This window comes from Osmerus eperlanus, chromosome 5 (assembly GCF_963692335.1).
Source record: "Osmerus eperlanus chromosome 5, fOsmEpe2.1, whole genome shotgun sequence".
Classification (NCBI taxonomy): Eukaryota; Metazoa; Chordata; class Actinopteri; order Osmeriformes; family Osmeridae; genus Osmerus; species Osmerus eperlanus.
The window spans coordinates 23,440,549-23,460,567 of record NC_085022.1 but is presented as its reverse complement, the minus strand read 5'-3'; the positions used below and the strand labels follow the sequence as shown (position 1 = coordinate 23,460,567).

Genomic DNA, 20,019 nt, shown 5'->3' with positions numbered 1-20,019 from the left:
GCTCATCTTAAGGTGTTGCCATGGCAAGGCGGCAGTGCTGGAAGCTGGTGTTGTTGTGGCAGTAGACAGTGGGGTTTGAAGGCTGTTATTGTTGTCTGATATTTGCTGTGTAAATAAGGTTGTTAGAACTGCTTTGTCACTGACCACATTCGAGAGAGGGAGGGAGGGAGGGAGGGAGGGAGGGAGGGAGGGAGGGGGGGAGGGGGGGAGGGAGGGAGGGAGGGAGGGGGGGAGGGGGGGAGGGGGGGAGGGATAGAAGTTGGACTGAGTGAGACCTGAGAGAAGGTTAACAGTGAAAGACAGGAGCAGAATGAAAGAATGCAGAGAGAGATTGGAAGAGAAGGAAAAGAAATGAGAGAGAAGGGTGAGATGAGGAGTGAGACCGATAGAAGAGAGGGGGCAGGAAAATGACAGAGGGATAGGACAGAAGGAGAGATAGGAGATACGAGTGGGACAAAAGAAACGTGGAGAACAGATAAAGGACAAGGTGAGGAGAGACAGGATAGAGAGAGCAGGGAGAGGATAAAGGAGAGGAGAGAAGGGTAAACAAGGTGCAGTGGGCAAAGCACATGATGAAGAAAGACATGGAGGGGAAGAATAATATAAAACTAATAAAGAAGAGAGTGAAAAGGAGACGGAGAAGATAGAGAAATATGGGGATACAGCCTGATAGAAAGAGACAGTATGACTGTTGGGAGACGGGGATATGGAGGACAAGATGAAGAGATGAGAGAGAGGAGGGGACATCAACATAAGACGAAGGAAGGAAGGAGTGAGGGATTGAGGTGGAGAGGGGAAGGAGAGAGGGATTGAGGTGGAGAGGGGAAGGAGAGAGGGATTGAGGTGGAGAGGGGAAGGAGAGAGGGATTGAGGTGGAGAGTGGAAGGAGAGAGGGATTGAGGTGGAGAGGGGAAGGAGAGAGGGATTGAGGTGGAGAGGGGAAGGAGAGAGGGATTGAGGTGGAGAGTGGAAGGAGAGAGGGATTGAGGTGGAGAGTGGAAGGAGTGAGGGATTGAGGTGGAGAGTGGAAGGAGAGAGGGATTGAGGTGGAGAGTGGAAGGAGAGAGGGATTGAGGTGGAGAGTGGAAGGAGTGAGGGATTGAGGTGGAGAGTGGAAGGAGAGAGGGATTGAGGTGGAGAGAGGAAGGAGAGAGGGATTGAGGTGGAAAGAGGGATTGAGGTGGAAAGAGGGATGGAGATGGTCTCATTGATATTCTCTGTGCTCTTCTCCTCTCTCTTATCGCAATAACGCTGGGCTCGCTCAGCAGGGAAAAGCACCCTGGGAAAAGGGTCTAGGTTTTGATGTGGTGTATGTCTGGTGTGTATGTGTGTGTGAGAGGTATGGTGTGCGTTGGTTTGTGTGTGTGTGTATGCATCCTTGTGAGGATGAGACAGTGTCTCGCTCAGTGTTATTTTCAACAGCGAAATGATCTTCTATTGTGTCTTGTGTAACAAGACATGTATAGTCTGGTGTTGAGTGTAAATCTGTCCTGCATGGTATCTGATCTCTACCTGGGCCTCCAATCCAAACACAGGCTGGAATCCAGGGCTTCTTTTCCCCTAATTTAGGGACCCCAGAGCCTCTAATCTTCACTCTAACACACAGACACGCGCACACACACACACACATACAGACACACGCACACACACATACCAAGCAGAGACTATCTGGTAGTCCATCTTTCTTCTGGGATCTCCCAAACACTCCCTCTCTAGTCTTCCTCATCCTCTCTACTTCTTTATCTGAGTAGGTACCACTGTAGCGCTGGACCCCCCCTCCCCCCTCATCCGTTCTATTTTTAGCTCTGCTTCCCCCTCTTCATAAGGCCTACTAATCATACTGACTCACAAGAACACACAGACTGTGTGCATATGGAAAATACATAGACACGTTGGTGCACACACACGTGAAAGAGCCGACACTTATCTTTATCAAGACATCAAGCTGCATCTCTGTTCTGTCTTCCTCCCTTTTTGCCTCCCCAACTCTCCCCCGTCCCCTCTTCTTTCCCCTCCCCCCTAGCTGCATGATTCAGAGGGGGGAGGGGGAGGGGTGGGGGGAGGGATGGGGGGAGGGAGGGAGGGATGGAGTGGGGGTGGGGGGTGGGGGGTGTCATATCTGGATGTGAGTCACAGCACGGCTCTTTCACTATTTCCATTATTTTCCAGCTCCAAATGGGCTTTCCTTTCCTTTCTCTGGTTCTACAGAAATCCAGGTCTGAACATCCACGCTCACACACACACACACACACACAATCACCCTTACAGTTATTACACTTTAGGTCCTCATGACTAGATTGAGGGAGAGTTTGCAAGTCCAGACTCCTCTCTCTTCTCTAGATCCTCACAATCAGAGCCAGTAGACCTGTCCATGTACCAGCAGACAGAGGGAGGAGAGAGAGAAAGACACATATAGAACCATGTATACTGAGTGAGAGAAAGGAGGGAGAGACAGGGATTTCTAAAGATAGAGAGTGAGAGAATGACTCTCTCAAGGACTGCTAGCCGATCAATATCTCAGACCCGGCTAGCCGATCTCTCTACCCAGAGGTCATCACCGTGACAACAGCTCTCGTCCACTGTGGCGTGGATCAGGAATAACCTCTACATGCATGTAGTCATGTATGCATTTAGCAGACGCTTTCTCTACATACATGTAGTCATGTAGCAGACGCTTTTATCCAGAGCGACTTCCAAGAGAGAGCTTTACAAAGTGCATAGGTCACTGATCATAACAACAAGATAGCCACAAAACATTGCGAGTAGCCAAAACATGAAGCACACATTGTGAACAACCAAAATAAGTGCCAAAGGGAAGAACCATAAGAGCATGTAGTTAAACAAGTTACAATTAAACAACATGAACTGCTATAAGTGCAAGTGTACCTGTGGAAAAAAAGCAAGCAACAATAATAAAACAATATATCACAGCGAGTACAAAAATTTAAGTCAGTTACCACTAACCACAAGAGCAACACGTCTCTAAGCAAGAGTCATTGTGATCCTTGAGGAAACTAACATCGGGTCAAGCGAACCATTCCTAAGTACCGTTGTACTCCCGGAACAAGTGCGTCTTGAGCCTTTTCTTGAAGGTGGAGAGACAGTCAGTGTCTCTGATGGAAGTGGGGAGTTGATTCCACCACTGGGGGGCCAGACAGGAGAAGAGCTTGTGTTGGGACCGGGCGGTCTTGAGCGGTGGGACCACCAGGCGGTTGTCTGAAGAAGACCGTAGGTGACGGGTGGGGGTGTAGGGCTGCAGGAGAGACTTGATATAGACGGGTGCAGTCCCGTTCACTGCTCGGAAGGTCAATACCAGGGTCTTGAATCTGATACGGGCCATGATAGGTAGCCAGTGGAGAGAGATGAGGAGCGGGGTAACATGGGAGCGTCTGGGTAGATTGTAGACCAGGCGGGCCGCTGCGTTCTGAATCCTCTGAAGAGGGCGGGTTGCACATGCTGGGAGACCAGCGAGCAGCGAGTTGCAATAGTCCAACTTGGAGAGGACAAGTGCTTGGACTAGCAGCTGGGTGGAGTGCTCAGACAGGTATCTCCTGATCTTCCGGATGTTGTAGAGGGTGAATCTACACGACCGGGAGACCGCAGCAATGTGGGCCGTGAGGGAGAGCTCGTCGTCCATGGTAACCCCAAGGTTCCTGGCAGAGGATAAAGGGGTCACCGTCGCAGATCCCAGGGTGATTGAGAGATCGTGGGAGATGGAGGGTTTAGCCGGGATGATGAGAAGTTCTGTTTTGGCGAGGTTCAGCTGGAGGTGGTGCTCGGTCATCCAGGCGGAGATGTCTGTGAGGCAGGCCTCAATCCTAGCTGAGATCCCCGGATCTGTCGGGGGGAACGACAGGTACAGCTGCGTGTCGTCAGCGTAGCAGTGGTAGGAGAAGCCATGGGAGGTGATGATTGGTCCAAGTGAGGTGGTGTACAGAGAGAAGAGGAGGGGTCCAAGGACGGAGCCCTGTGGGACACCAGTGGAGAGCTGGCGAGGGCCTGACAGTTTGCCTCCCCAGGAAACCTGGTAGGATCTTCCTGACAGGTAGGATGAGATCCACTGGAGTGCAGTGCCAGTGATGCCCATCTCAGAAAGTCTGGCGAGCAGGATCTGGTGGTTAACTGTATCAAACGCTGCAGAAAGGTCCAGCAGAATGATGACAGATGACCTGGAAGCCGCTCTGGCAGACTGGAGGGCAGTGGTGACTGAAAGGAGGGCAGTCTCTGTGGAGTGGCCAGTCTTGAAGCCCGATTGGTTGGGGTCAAGCAGGTTGTTCTGAGAGAGAAAGTTAGACAGTTGGTTAGATACAGCACGTTTAATTGTTTTTGAAAGGAAGGGTAACAGTGATACCGGTCTGTAGTTCTGGAGAACGGCAGGGTTAAGGGAGGGTTTTTTGAGTAGAGGGGTAACTCTAGCCTGTTTGAAGGCAGAGGGGAAGGTGCCAGAGGTAAGAGAGGAGTTTAGGACATGGAGAAGAAAAGTTATGATGGAGGGGGAGATGGTTTGAAAGAGAGGGGAGGGTATAGGATCAAGGGGACAGGAGGTGGGGCGATGAGAGAGAATGAGGTCAGAGATCTCTGCCTCAGACAGGGGAGAAAAAGAGTTTAGACATTTAGTCGGGTCAGTCATGGAGGGTGAGAGGGTAGGACAGGTGGGCTTAGGGAACCGACTGCTAATGTCGGCGACTTTTTTCTCAAAGAAGGAGGAGAAGTCGTCTGCTGTCAGGGTGGAGGGAGGGGGTGGGGGAGGTGGGTTAAGAAGCGTGGAGAAGGTAGAAAAAAGTTTGTGGGGGTTTGAAGCAGAGTTAATTCAGGAATAACCTCTACATGTCTTGGATCAGGAATAACCTCCTCTCCATGCGTTGGATAAACACATTGATCTAGCGGTGGAAGGAGCTCTGTCTGACACACACACACAGAAATTCACACATTTGCATTCACACACATACAAATACACACACACTCACACACACACACACACACACACACACACACACTCACACACGGATCTGCTGGTGCAGTAGGGAATCCTGCTGCGTTGTGATTGGCTCACAGGTTAGATTAGTGTTGGCACAGTGGGAGCACTGGCTCTCTTAGAGAACCAGAACCACACACACACACAGACTTACGCCTGAGCAATTCCAATGTACAAATCAATTACAATGTACCTGTATCTGTAAATAAACTTGAGACAGTGAGCGGGTTGTTAGTTGCTACACAGTATCATATGATAGAATAATTGGAAAAAACATGCTAACAGATGATACTGCTCCCTCCTCTCCTTGATCTTCCCTCTCCTTTCCTCTCCCCCAGGTACGACCAGACAGCCTAAGGAAGGGGAGGTTCGAGGGGTAGACTACAACTTTGTGAGTGTGGAGCGCTTTATGGAGCTGGAGCAGAGTGGAGCACTATTAGAGAGTGGAACATATGAAGGTAAGAAACGAAATCAGACAAGAGGGAGGGTTAGGGTTAGTGTTAGGGTTAGTAAAGTGCCAAGATGTTCGTTAGTGTGTTTGTGTGTTCACACGTATAAGTCAGTGTGTGTATTTTCTGTGTGTGTATGTGTGTTTACAGTATGTGTGCATGCCGGGTTTCGTGCAGAAAATCTGGTAGGGGTTTGTATTAGTTAAGGTGGTAGGGTGGGGTTTGTATTAGTTAAGGTGGGGTTTGTATTAGTTAAGGTGGTAGGGTGGGGTTTGTATTAATTAAGGTGGTAGGGTGGGGTTTGTATTAGTTAAGGTGGTAGGGTGGGGTTTGTATTAGTTAAGGTGGTAGGGTGGGGTTTGTATTAGTTAAGGTGGTAGGGTGGGGTTTGTATTAATTAAGGTGGTAGGGTGGGGTTTGTATTAGTTAAGGTGGTAGGGTGGGGTTTGTATTAGTTAAGGTGGTAGGGTGGGGTTTGTATTAGTTAAGGTGGTAGGGTGGGGTTTGTATTAGTTAAGGTGGTAGGGTGGGGTTTGTATTAGTTAAGGTGGTAGGGTGGGGTTTGTATTAGTTAAGGTGGTAGGGTGGGGTTTGTATTAGTTAAGGTGGTAGGGTGGGGTTTGTATTAGTTAAGGTGGTAGGGTGGGGTTTGTATTAGTTAAGGTGGTAGGGTGGGGTTTGTATTAGTTAAGGTGGTAGGGTGGGGTTTGTATTAGTTAAGGTGGTAGGGTGGGGTTTGTATTAGTTAAGGTGGTAGGGTGGGGTTTGTATTAGTTAAGGTGGTAGGGTGGGGTTTGTATTAGTTAAGGTGGTAGGGTGGGGTTTGTATTAGTTAAGGTGGTAGGGTGGGGTTTGTATTAGTTAAGGTGGTAGGGTGGGGTTTGTATTAGTTAAGGTGGTAGGGTGGGGTTTGTATTAGTTAAGGTGGTAGGGTGGGGTTTGTATTAGTTAAGGTGGTAGGGTGGGGTTTGTATTAGTTAAGGTGGTAGGGTGGGGTTTGTATTAGTTAAGGTGGTAGGGTGGGGTGTGCCGGCCGAGCGGGGGGGGGGGGGTGGTATGGGGGGGGGCAAAAAAGTTTTTCCTCCAATGCAGAGAAGGGAGACTGGCGTTGGTCACGGTTTGGAATGGAAGGGAGAATTTTTATTTTTTAGACGACGTAGTTAAGGCTGCAGGCGTGTGTTGCTTAGGCGGCCGCCTTAACTGAAAAGTGCTGCAGGAAACCCTGTGTGCACGTGTAAAGGTGTTTAATCACTGTGTTTGTGATGGTGAATCATGCGATTAGGGTTAGGGTTACCACCATCCTGGTTTAGCAGCTTCAGTAGAACAGGCTCATCAAGCTCAACTTCACCTCTGTAGGAGAAGTGTTTGTGTCCAGTAGGTATACCTACACACATACAGTCCAATCTGAACATGTTGTAATAATCTGTCTGGCTGCTGGAGGTGCTGGATCAAAGGCTGGTTGAAAAGTTCAATTTGTTCTTTATTGAGGGTGTGGCAGTTGTCAATTGGTACTTTTGACTAGACAATAAAGGGGTTTTATTAAGTCTCCCTGCTAACCCTTTCTCTCTCTCTCCTTCTTTCTCGCCTCCCATTCAAAGGTTTGAAATTAGATGCCTCTGCCTCAACTTTGATATTTTATCAAAACAGTGCATTTTATTTATATTATTAATAAGCCCATACTGTTATAGTAATTTCACATTTCACAAGCGAATATTATGTGCTATAAAATATGGCACTTGCATATTTAGGTGCAGAGATGTCTCTGTAAACATGTGCCCTTCCACCCCCAATCCCCCCAGATAACTTCTACGGCACGCCCAAGCCCCCAGCAGAGCCCTCCCCGGCGGCACTGCCCCTGAATGTGAGCGAGGCACTGCTGCCCGGAGGACGGCCCAGCGCCCAGGGCAAGAGGAAGAGGAACCAGTCGGTCAGCAACATGGAGCAGAGGGCCAGCCTGGAGCCTCCACCTGAGGAGGAGGAGGAGGAGGAGGGGGGAGGGGGCGGGAGCGGAGGCCCTGTTGTCAACGGCAATGGCATGGCCATCACGCCTGGTGAGTGTGTGTGCCTGGGGGGTGACGGGGGGTTGGAAGGGGGGGGGGGTCATTTGAGTTTCTAGAAATTCCTTTGAGCTGTGTGTGTGTGTTATCAAGAGGCTTTTTATGACCGGCTGCTTGCTGTCCTCACTCCCTGAGAATCAATACAAGATCCACATACTTCTGTCTGTGTGTGTGTGTGTGTGTCAGAAACACACACACCTTGAGGAAGTGCACAACTATATACAGGACACCTAATGTGGCTCTGTCCAAGGACTTACTGTGCTTAATTTATATTGAGGACACTGTTTCTCACTTTTTCTCTCTTTCTGGACTTTAACCTCTCCCTCCCTTTCCATCCATCTCTCTCACTCTTCTCTAATCTTCCCCTCCCTCCATCTTTCCATCTCATTTTTCTCTCCCTTCTGCCCTGGTGACTCACTGTCTCTTCTCAATATCTCCTTTTGTCCTCCTTCACTCTCTCTCCCCCCTCTTCATCTTGCTCTCCTTCTCTCTCGATTGTTTCCCACAGAGTCTAGTGAACATGAGGACAAAAGCACAGACGCCTCAGGCGAGGTCCCTGTGGAGGCCCCACCTCTGCCTCCCTCATCCTGCGACCCCCCTACGGAGGGGGACGAGCCCCCCAAGTCCCCCCCCAAGCTACCAGAGGGGGGGGACGAGGAGGAGCTGGGAGCCCTGCCTGACAACTGGGAGATGGCCTACACTGAGAAAGGAGAAGTCTACTTCATAGAGTAAGAGAACGTGTGTGTGTGTGTGTGTGTGCGCGTGTGTGTGTGTGCGCGTGTGTGTGTGTGTGTGTGTGTGTGTGTGTGTGTGTGTGTGTGTGTGTGTGTGTGTGTGTGTGTGTGTGTGTGTGTGTGTGTGTGAGAGAGAGAGACACACACAGACACACAGTTTTTGCCTTCTTCTGTTCTAATGAGGAGTGGATTTCTTAGGGCCCATGACAGGATTAATAGCCATTTAGTTCACCTTTAATATATTTTACTCTGCACTCCCTCTCTTCTTTCTCTCCCCTCCATCTATCTCTTCCTCTGCTTCTCCTCCCCCATCTCCTGTGTCCTCCTCTCCTAATGTCCTCCTCTTCTCTTGCCTTTTGAACCCCCACACTATCTCTTCTCCTCTTCTCCTACTCTCCTCTCTCTCCTCCAGTCACAACACTAAAACCACTTCATGGTTGGATCCTCGTCTTGCTAAGAAAGCCAAGCCACCTGAGGAGTGTAAAGAGGATGGTGAGTAGTGTGTGTGTGTGTGTGTGTGTGTGTGTGTGGCTACAGTAGTCCCACATGTGTCTCGTAGAGGAGTGCCCTGTCCTATCTTGCTGGAATCACAGTCATCAGTCAGACAGTGTTTGTGTATCCCTCTCTCTCCTCTCTACCTCCTCTCTTATCCTCTCGTCTCCCCTCCTCTCCTCCTTCTCTCTTCCTCCCCTCTTCTCATCCTCTCCTCCTCTCCTCTTCTCCTCCTCCACTCCTCTCCTCCTCCTCTCTTCTCCTCTCTCCTCTCCTCTCCTCCTCCACTCCTTCCCTCCTCTCCTCCTCTTCTCCTTCTCCACTCCTCTCCTCCTCCTCTCTTCTCCTCTCTCCTCCTCCTATCCTCCTCTCCTCCTCCACTCCTCTCCTTCTCTCCTCCCCGTCTTATTCGGCTCAGTAAAGGGGCTGCAGTCTGTGAGGGGAATTCTAATCCCACTGAGCTGAACACAACCCCTCTTCCTGCTCTCTCTCTTCTCTCTTTCTCTTTTCTTAAATGGCTGCTGGGATCTGGCAGTTTTGACTGTCCCATTAGGCTTATAGAATTTGAATTCTCCCTCTCTTTTTTGTCTTTAGAGATAAGATAGAGATAGATGGATAGTGGTAGATAAAGAAATAAATGGAGGGGAATAAGGAGAAGGATGGATGAAGAGATTTACAATGTAGAAGAGACAGGAACACATCCATGTTTACTGTCATCAGTGATCGCTTGCTTTCTCTGTCATCAGTGATCGCTTGCTTTCTCTGTCATCAGTGATCGCTTGCTTTCTCTGTCATCAGTGATCGCTTGCTTTCTCTGTCATCAGTGATCGCTTGCTTTTTCTGTCATCAGTGATCGCTTGCTTTCTCTGTCATCAGTGATCGCTTGCTTTCTCTGTCATCAGTGATCGCTTGCTTTCTCTTTCCTCCTCAGTCACTTCTCTTTCTTCTTTTCTTTTTTCAGTCTATTTTTCACTCTCGCAAAGCGCACGAGTGTGGGAAGTGTGTATGTTTTTGTGTTCATCTGGGGAAGTGTTTGGATACATCTGTACACTTTTGTGTCTTTTAAGAAAGAGAGTATGACTGTTTCTATATGTTCTGGAGTTTAAAAGCTTGTCATCACAGAACAAGGGATGTCAGGGGAATGCTTTGTTATGTAACTGCAGTGCCAGGCGGCGCACACACTGTTTCTAGGTGGAGTGGAGTGAGGAGAGAAGGTGGGAGGAGTTGGAGGGAGAAGAGGAGGTGGAAGGAGTTGGAGGGAGGAGAGGAGGTGGGAGGAGTTGGAGGGAGAAGAGGAGGTGGAAGGAGTTGGAGGGAGGAGAGGAGGTGGGAGGAGTTGGAGGGAGAAGAGAAGGTGGGAGGAGTTGGAGGGAGAAGAGGAGGTGGAAGGAGTTGGAGGGAGGAGAGGAGGTGGGAGGAGTTGGAGGGAGAAGAGAAGGTGGGAGGAGTTGGAGGGAGAAGAGAAGGTGGGAGGAGTTGGAGGGAGAAGAGAAGGTGGGAGGAGTTGGAGGGAGGATCAGGAAGACACCTTCAATAAAATCTGTGCTCTGGAGAGAGAGCAGGGAGAGGGAGAAAGATGGAAGGCTAGACAGAGAAGGGGGATAGAGGAGCAAGAGAAAAAGGGAGAAGGGGATGGGGGGAGAGATAAGAGAGGTGGAGGGGAAGGCGAAGAAAGAGGTTTAAGGAAAGAGATAAAGTGAGAGAAAATAGAAGGGGATAGAGATGGATAGGGAGATCAAATCAAATTGTATTTGTATAGCCCCTTTTTCAAGCAATGTCACAGGGATTCACATATGCCCATAGATACATATCTTAACCAACATTAGACCCTCAGAGAAGACAAGAAAGAACTCCCAGGAAGAAATGTAAGAACCCTTGGGAAGAGCGATTCAGTGAGGTGGTGGAACCAGATTGGAACCCAAAGCTCTTTGTGGTCCACCAGTAAGCATTAGAGATCAAAGTCTGTGTTGTGTCTAGGTCCACACGTCTGTGGGGATGGTGTGGGGGGGGGTGTGTGAGACCAAGGAACATGTTTGCGTGGGAGGAGGTTAAATGATTTACAGCAGAGTGAAGTGCATCATGAGTTCCACTCACGCTGTCCAATATGACCAAACCTACTGTACACACATATAGACCTGGAGGAGAGCGAAAGGGAGAGGTGCAAGGGAATGGAAAAGGGTAGGGAGGGGGTAGATAGTGAGGGGGGGAAAGAGGTGAAGGTGGAGCAAGATGTAGGAGCCTAAACCACAGCGTTTCCAATCAGCATCAAATGAGGAACTACTGGCAGCTACTGGCGCGAAGTTAGCCCATGATAGACAGATGGTTCATCCAATCACCTGCCAAGTAATTTTCTTAAGTGCCTGCCCTTTCCAAACAGTTTCCATGCACAACTTCCCAGATGGTTATGTGTAACAAACCATCTGGCGAGTCAGGTTAGGGGAGTGAGGGGTTAGAGAATATGGACGGAGAGAGAGATGGAGGGAAGAAAGATGGAGAGTTGAAGAGGGAGAGAGTTGGGGGGGGAGTGAGATGGAAAGATAAGGAGAACTGACACATCTGATCATAAATGATTGAGTTGTGGTTAGGGTTACTGTTGAGTTACATCACTAATATTCCTCACCTCCTTTCTCTCTCTCTCTCTCTCTCTCTCTCTCTCTCTCTCTCTCTCTCTCTCTCTCATCTCTCTCTCTCTCTCTCTCTCTCTCTCTCTCTCTCTCTCTCTCTCTCTCTCTCTCTCTCTCTCTCTCTCTCAGACAGAGTGAGAGACAGAGTGAAAGACAGACAGACAGAGAGAAAGAGAGGGAGAGAGAGAGGGGCATGGAGTGAGTCATCAAATGCAGTGGAATGAAAAACACGATTCAATATCATAGTCACACACATTAACCATACATACAGTATCCCTGCATACCCAAGGCCCGCATTTAGATGCACAGGATGATACCTCTGTTTGGATGAGTTTGTGTGTGTGTGGCGGGGGGGAACAACGACGACATGTTTGTGTGGGAGGGGGGAGGGGGGAGGGGGTTAATTGATTTACTTTTACAGCAGAGTGGATTCCACTCATTGACATGCATCCAATATGAATTACATCTTAAATCATACACGATATACACACACAGACCAAGCCTACTGAATACACATAGACCAAACATACTGTACAAACACAACCATAGACCACACACTCTATTTTAGAGGCAGAGGAGCCCTCAGCTCAGGAGAAAACTTCCTCTGGTGGTTACCATGGAAACTGTCTCCCTTCCGTGGCGAGGGGAGGGGCAGCTGTTTAAGGTGGTGGACCAACAACAGAGGCAGGCAGAGAGAAGAGAGGCCGCAGAGAGGAGAGAGGCAGGCAGAGAGGAAGGAGAGAGGCAGGCAGAGAGGAAGGAGAGAGGCAGGCAGAGAGGAGAAAGGCAAGCAGAGAGGAAGGAGAGAGGCAGGCAGAGAGGAGAGAGGCAGGCAGAGAGGAAGGAGAGAGGCAGGCAGAGAGGAAGGAGAGAGGCAGGCAGAGAGGAGAGAGGCAGGTAGAGAGGAAGGAGAGAGGCAGGCAGAGAGGAGAGACGCAGGCAGAGAGGAGAGAGGCAGGCAGAGAGGAAGGAGAGAGGCAGGCAGAGAGGAGAGAGGCAGGCAGAAAGGAAGGAGAGACGCAGGCAGAGAGGAGAGACGCAGGCAGAGAGGAGAGACGCAGGCAGAGAGGAGAGAAGCAGGCAGAGAGGAAGGAGAGAGGCAGGCAGAGAGGAGAGAGGCAGGTAGAGAGGAAGGAGAGAGGCAGGCAGAGAGGAGAGAGGCAGGCAGAGAGGAAGGAGAGAGGCAAGCAGAGAGGAGAGAGGCAGGCAGAGAGGAAGGAGAGAGGCAGGCAGAGAGGAAGGAGAGAGGCAAGCAGAGAGGAGAGAGGCAGGCAGAGAGGAAGGAGAGAGGCAGGCAGAGAGGAGAGAGGCAGCAGAGAGGAAGGAGAGAGGCAAGCAGAGAGGAGAGAGGCAGGCAGAGAGGAAGGAGAGAGGCAGGCAGAGAGGAGAGAGGCAGGCAGAGAGGAAGGAGAGAGGCAGGCAGAGAGGAGAGAGGCAGGCAGAGAGGAAGGAGAGAGGCAAGCAGAGAGGAGAGAGGCAGGCAGAGAGGAAGGAGAGAGGCAGGCAGAGAGGAGAGAGGCAGGCAGAGAGGAAGGAGAGAGGCAAGCAGAGAGGAGAGAGGCAGGCAGAGAGGAAGGAGAGAGGCAGGCAGAGAGGAAGGAGAGAGGCAAGCAGAGAGGAGAGAGGCAGGCAGAGAGGAAGGAGAGAGGCAGGCAGAGAGGAGAGAGGCAGGCAGAGAGGAAGGAGAGAGGCAAGCAGAGAGGAAGGAGAGAGGCAGGCAGAGAGGAAGGAGAGAGGCAAGCAGAGAGGAGAGAGGCAGGCAGAGAGGAAGGAGAGAGGCAGGTAGAGAGGAGAGAGAGAGGCAGGTAGAGAGGAAGGAGAGAGGCAGGGAGAGAGGCAGGTAGAGAGGAAGGAGAGAGGCAGGTAGAGAGGAAGGAGAGAGGCAGGTAGAGAGGAAGGAGAGAGGCAGGGAGAGAGGCAGGTAGAGAGGAAGGAGAGAGGCAGGCAGAGAGGAGAGAGGCAGGCAGAGAGGAAGGAGAGAGGCAGGTAGAGAGGAAGGAGAGAGGCAGGGAGAGAGGCAGGCAGAGAGGAAGGAGAGAGGCAGGCAGAGAGGAGAGAGGCAGGCAGAGAGGAAGGAGAAAGGCAGGCAGAGAGGAGAGAGGCAGGCAGAGAGGAAGGAGAGGCAGGTAGAGAGGAGAGAGAGAGGCAGGTAGAGAGGAAGGAGAGAGGCAGGGAAATAGGCTAAATGTGTGTGTGAGAGGTGTGATGTGTTAGTGGTAGTGAGGCCAGCTAAAGAAGGAGAGGACATGTGATTATAGTCTTCAACCCCACTCCCCCACTCCCCCCCTCCATACACATTGACACACACAAAGCAGTAGTTACTGATGATTTTACTACATTTTGGCCAACAGGCTGACAGTGAACCCTCGTGTTGACACCTTTATTTATACAGTTCTTTAAACAAAAGTCTGTGAACATCCTTTAAATTCTAATGTTCCATAAACAAATACTATTCTACTGATGTGTTACGGTTGTGTCTGTGTTAGATTACATAGGCGAAACAATAATTTACTAAACGTAAACATAAACTTTCAATAATATTAAACACATTATAGTGTGTTATAGAGTTTACATAACGTAGTCAGGACTGAGTTTGTGTGTACATGCGGAGGAAAGGACCTGAGTAAGAGAAGTAACCTGACCCAGTTGTGTTTCTGGCAACAGCAGGATAGATAGACCAGGACATGGAGGGATGAAAGGAGGAGAGAAAGGAGGAAAGGGTGTTAACAGAACTGCCAAGGTAGGGAGGGATATGAGAGAGAGAGGAGCAGATATATGGAGAAAGAGACCAGAGGAAAGGCAGGAAGGAGCAAATGGGGGAGGAAGAGAGAAAGAGAGGTTTGATAGAGAGTGAGAGGGAGGAAGTAGGGGGGATTCTGCACCACGCCAGAATCATCAATTGATTTGATTGGCTCTGATGTTTCCTTTCAGCTGCTCAAACCATGCTGCACCTGTTCACTTCACTCTGTCCTCCATGTTCTCTATCCTTCCTGTACCACTCTGGAACACTCCCTGTCTCTGTCACCCCTTTCTCCTGTTCTTCCTTTCCTTCCTGTGTATTTCAATCTCTCTCTTTCTCTCTCCAGAGCTCCCGTATGGCTGGGAGAAGATAGATGACCCCGTCTACGGCAGCTACTACGTCGAGTAAGTTAACGTCACCTTCCTTCCTTTTTAAACTTCCTTTAAATAAGGAACCTTAGAAGGAAGCGTCAGACAGAACATTGTCATGGTTCCATGGTGTTCTTCCCTTTCCCTTGAAGCTCTAATGGTTCTCTCTTTATGTGTTCTCTTTGAACGTTTCCATCTGCGGCTGTTCCATGTTATACAGCCACATCAACAGGAGAACCCAGTTTGAGAACCCGGTTCTAGAGGCCAAGAGGAGGATGGAACAGCAGCAGATGCAGAGTCAGGGTCTGTCTGCCTTACCACTGCCTAGCATATACAGAGGTAACCCTAACCCTAACCCTTACCACTGCCTAGCATATACAGAGGTAACCCTAACCCTAACCCTTACCACTGCCTAGCATATACAGAGGTAACCCTAACCCTAACCCTTACCACTGCCTAGCATATACAGAGGTAACCCTAACCCTTACCACTGCCTAGCATATACAGAGGTAACCCTAACCCTAACCCTTACCACTGCCTAGCATATACAGAGGTAACCCTAACCCTAACCCTTACCACTGCCTAGCATATACAGAGGTAACCCTAACCCTAACCCTTACCACTGCCTAGCATATACAGAGGTAACCCTAACCCTTACCACTGCCTAGCATATACAGAGGTAACCCTAACCCTTACCACTGCCTAGCACATACAGAGCTAACCCTAACCACTGCGTAAACCTAACCCTAGCCCTAACCCATACCACTGCCTAGCATATACAAAGCTAACCCTAACCACTGCGTAACCCTAGCCCTAACCCTTACCACTGCCTAGCATATACAGAGTTGCACACAAACGCATGCACGCACATACACACATTCTAACTTGCTGCTTCAACTCCTTCTCTGCAGAGAGACCCCCCTTCACTCGGGACCCCACCCAGCTGAAAGGGAACTTCCTGTCAACGGCACTGCAGAAGAGCAACATGGGCTTCGGCTTTACCATCATTGGAGGAGACGAGCCTGATGAGTTCCTGCAGGTGAAAAGTGTGATACCAGAGGGACCGGCTGCACAGGATGGCAAGATGGATACTGGTACTTTCTCTCTTTCTGTCTTTCTGTCTATCGTCTCTGGTTGTCTCTGCGCCACTGGCTCTCTCTCCCCTACTCTTCACCTCCTACACCAACTGGATTACTCTCTTTCTCTGCCTGTTTTCTCTAGCGCTCTTTCTCTGTGCATTCTCTTTTTCCTCCCTCCTCTTTTCTCTGATATTTTCTCTACCCCTCCATATTTCTCTGTCCTGATTTATTCTGCTCCCTCTCTGTATGACATTGCCAAAGCACACACACACACCAACCCTAAAAGAGATTAGCTGGCCTATTTGAGCCATGCAGCGATGCTGTCAGAGTAGTGTGTGTGCGTGTGTGTGTGTCTGTGTGTGTGTGTGTGTGTGTGTGTGTGTGTGTGTGTGTGTGTGTGTGTGTGTGTGAATGCCTCCAGAAGTGTGAAATAGAGGATTTGAGGCAGCTTGATGGCCTGTGACCCTGACTCCAGCTACACGGAAGACTCTGTCCTCTGAATAACACAAATTCAAACAAACTACTTCTCTCTCTCTCTCTCTCTCTCTCTCTCTCTCTCTCTCTCTCTCTCTCTCTCTCTCTCTCTCTCTCTCTCTCTCTGTCTGTCTCTCTGTCTCTCTCTCTCTCTCTTACACACACACAAATACACACAATGTCCTGAACGGCCAGCATGTTCCAAACCCCAGGGTTAGGGTTAGGTCATCCTCTAACCCTAACCCCAGGGAAAACACATGCATGTTCTCAGTGTTCCACAGAGACTCACAAAGGCACTGGCCTTACTCTGACCCTGTTGCGCACACACACACACTCATATACACACACTCATACACACACTCATACATACACACACTCACTCATACACACACTCACACACACACTCATATACACATACACTCACTCACACACACTCACTCACACACACTTCATCCCTCCCCTCACCCTCTAACCCTGCGTGCCCTCCCCTCCAGGTGATGTCATTGTGTACATCAATGACATCTGCGTGCTGGGCACCACCCACGCTGACGTGGTCAAGCTGTTCCAGTCGGTGCCCATTGGGCAGAGTGTGACCCTGGTGTTGTGCCGGGGTTACCCTCTGCCCTTCGACCCCGAGGACCCCAACGCCGCTGCGGCCGCTGCCTCTATGACGCCTATCGGCCTGGAACATCGCCCCCTGGTGGTTAATGGCCGCGGGGGGCTACGACCCCTACCTGGAGTACCTGTCGCTGAGCTCCCAGCTGCCCCCCCCAGGCCCTGGCCATGCCCCCCCCGCACCCTGGGGACACTCACCTGGACGGCTCCTCCCTGCCCCCCACCACTCCTGGCCCAGGCCCCCGCCCTCACCCCGCACGATGACAATGTCTCCATGGCGTCATCGGGGGCGACCGGGATGGCCGGCGGAGTCACAGGGCCGGGAGCGGAGCTGCTGACCGTTACCATGGTGAAGGGAGCGGAGGGGTTTGGGTTCACCATCGCCGACAGTCCAACTGGGCAGCGAGTAAAGCAGGTGACGTGTTAGTCTCCCCCACGCACCAGCAGACTCTGACTCATGTGTGAGGTTACCTCCCCCACGCACAAGCAGACTCTGACTCATGTGTGCGGGTGTTGTCTGCTCGCATTGTGTGCAGGTTCTGGAGCCCGGTTCCCAGGGTGCAATGGGGCTGATCGAGGGCGACCTGATTCTGGAGGTGAACCGTCAGACGGTGGCGGGGGCTGGACACGGCCGCGTGGTGGAGCTGCTGAAGGACTGTCCTGTCGGGGCAGAGGCCACGCTGCTGGTGCAGAGAGCAGGTCAGCACCCTGGCTGGATGCCTGGTTGTCTGTCAGTATGTCTGTGCCTGGCTGGATGCTGTCTATCTGTTCGGTTAGCTGGCTGGTTGCCTGGCTACTCATGTCTTCACTGTGGTGACTGTTTCCCTTCAAGTGAAGAGAGAAATAAAAAGAGAGAGAGGGGAGGGAGAGCTGGGGGGGAGAGAGATGGGGGGAGAGTTGGGGGAGGGAGAGAGAGAGGGGGGAGGAGGAGAGAGAGAGAGAGAGAGAAGGGGGAGGGAGAGAGAGAGAGAAGGGGGAGGGAGAGAGAGGGAGAGGGAGAGAGAGGGAGAGAGAGAGAGAGAGAGAGAGAGAGAGAGAGAGAGAGAGAGAGAGAGAGAGAGAGAGAGAGAGAGAGAGGGGGGGGGGGGGGGGGGGGGGAGCTGGGGGAGGGAGAGAGAGAGAGAGGGAGGAGGGAAAGCTGGGGGAGGGAGAGAGACAGGGGGAAGGGAGGGAAGGAGAGAGAGAGGGGGAAGGGAGAGATGGGAGAGAGAGAGGGGGAAGGGAGAGGTGGGAGAGGGAGAGGGGGAAGGGAGAGATGGGAGAGGGAGAGAGAGAGGGGGAAGGGAGAGATGGGGGAGGGAGAGAGAGAGGGGGAAGGGAGAGATGGGAGAGAGAGAGGGGGAAGGGAGAGGTGGGAGAGGGAGAGGGGGAAGGGAGAGATGGGAGAGGGAGAGAGAGAGGGGGAAGGGAGAGATGGGGGAGGGAGAGAGAGAGGGGGAAGGGAGAGATGGGGGAGGGAGAGAGAGAGGGGGAAGGGAGAGATTGGAGAGAGAGAGGGGGAAGGGAGAGATGGGAGAGGGAGAGAGAGAGAGCGCCACAGGTTCAGAGCACTATTGGAAACCAAAGTGAACAGAAAGGGGAATCTGTTCTAGAAGGTCAGAACATAACGAGAGCTCCACAGAGTGTGAGGGCATCTCTTACTTCAAATCCCGACTTTGGCCACCTGCACCAAACCCTAACCCATCTGCAGGGAAATGTAATTACGCATCAGACAACCTGTTTGTTTGACACTGGATCTCACAAAGGTGTTCTGGTCACAGGTCTGAATTGGCCTTGGAAATGATCTGAAGCCCTCTACACACAAATGCTTGTGGGGAAGTGGAAGGGGTGATGGAGGAGTCACGCTCTCACACAAACGTCCCTCTCTGTGTGTCACACACACACTCAGAAAAACCCCAGAGATTTCACTATTATTAATTATATTGCCTCTGTAAAATTGATGTGTATTGATTTACTAAATGCAGTTGATTGTCGACCATTGTTATACTAGTGTGGGTGTGTGTGTGTGTCAGTAGATGAGATGGTATGTGATGTGTGTGTGTGTCAGTAGATGAGTTAGTATGTGATGTGTGTGTGTGTCAGTAGATGAGTTAGTATGTGATGTGTGTGTGCGTCAGTAGATGAGATGGTATGTGATGTGTGTGTGTCAGTAGATGAGTTAGTATGTGATGTGTGTGTCAGTAGATGAGTTAGTATGTGATGTGTGTGTGTCAGTAGATGAGATTTACATTTACATTTAGTCATTTAGCAGACGCTCTTATCCAGAGCGACTTACAGTCAGTACAGGGACATTCCCCCGAGGCAAGTAGGGTGAAGTGTCTTGCCCAAGGACACAGCGTCAGTTGGCATGACCGGGAATCGAACTAGCAACCTTCGGATTACTAGCCCGATTCCCTCACCGCTCAGCCACCTGACTTCCTACGTGGTATGTGATGTGTGTGTGTCAGTAGATGAGTTAGTATGTGATGTGTGTGTGTCAGTAGATGAGTTAGTATGTGATGTGTGGTCAGTAGATGAGTTATTATGTGATGTGATGTGTGTGTCAGTAGATGAGATGGTATGTGATGTGTGTGTGTCAGTAGATGAGTTAGTATGTGATGTGTGTGTGTCAGTAGATGAGATGGTATGTGATGTGTGTGTGTGTCAGTAGATGAGTTAGTATGTGATGTGTGTGTCAGTAGATGAGTTAGTATGTGATGTGTGTGTCAGTAGATGAGTTAGTATGGTATGTGATGTGTGTGTGTGTCAGTAGATGAGTTAGTATGTGATGTGTGTGTCAGTAGATGAGTTAGTATGTGATGTGTGTGTGTCAGTAGATGAGTTAGTATGTGATGTGTGTGTGTCAGTAGATGAGTTAGTATGTGATGTGTGTGTCAGTAGATGAGTTAGTATGTGATGTGTGTGTGTGTGTCAGTAGATGAGTTAGTATGTGATGTGTGTGTCAGTAGATGAGTTAGTATGTGATGTGTGTGTGTCAGTAGATGAGTTAGTATGGTATGTGATGTCTCAAACACCTGACTGGGAGGTTAACGGAGAGAAACCAACTGGAAACTGGACCTGTTCCAGTGTGTGTGTGTGTGTGTGTGTGTGTGTGTGTGTGTGTGTGTATAGCGCTGCCAGGTTGCTGCTTGAGTCTCACAGATTCACAGATTGAGCCGTCTCGCGCCTCTCATCCCTGCAGAGCTAGCATGCGCCACCTGGTGGCTGACTGGTGCACCTGCATCCCCGCAGAGCTAGCATGCGCCACCTGGTGGCTGACTGGTGCACCTGCATCCCTGCAGAGCTAGCATGCGCCACCTGGTGGCTGACTGGTGCACCTGCATCAGGTCTGACACTGCCTGGCCAGGCCAGAGCAACAGGTGGAGACATGCAGGGATGTTCATTCATATCTTTACCTCCACACACGCTCTTT

The 20,019-nt window shown here is 50.6% G+C and overlaps 1 protein-coding gene across 1 annotated transcript in view; it reads left to right on the top strand.

Moving 5' to 3' along the window:
• Positions 1 to 20,019, top strand: part of LOC134021724 (membrane-associated guanylate kinase, WW and PDZ domain-containing protein 2-like) — a 56,056-nt gene that overhangs the window by 18,891 nt on the left and 17,146 nt on the right. The window contains 12 exon segments of the mRNA XM_062462824.1: positions 5,314 to 5,433; positions 7,224 to 7,475; positions 7,990 to 8,209; positions 8,628 to 8,707; positions 14,418 to 14,475; positions 14,660 to 14,778; positions 15,351 to 15,533; positions 16,487 to 16,707; positions 16,709 to 16,756; positions 16,758 to 16,847; positions 16,849 to 17,022; positions 17,144 to 17,306. Coding sequence (XP_062318808.1) covers positions 5,314 to 5,433; positions 7,224 to 7,475; positions 7,990 to 8,209; positions 8,628 to 8,707; positions 14,418 to 14,475; positions 14,660 to 14,778; positions 15,351 to 15,533; positions 16,487 to 16,707; positions 16,709 to 16,756; positions 16,758 to 16,847; positions 16,849 to 17,022; positions 17,144 to 17,306 — 1,728 coding nt within the window.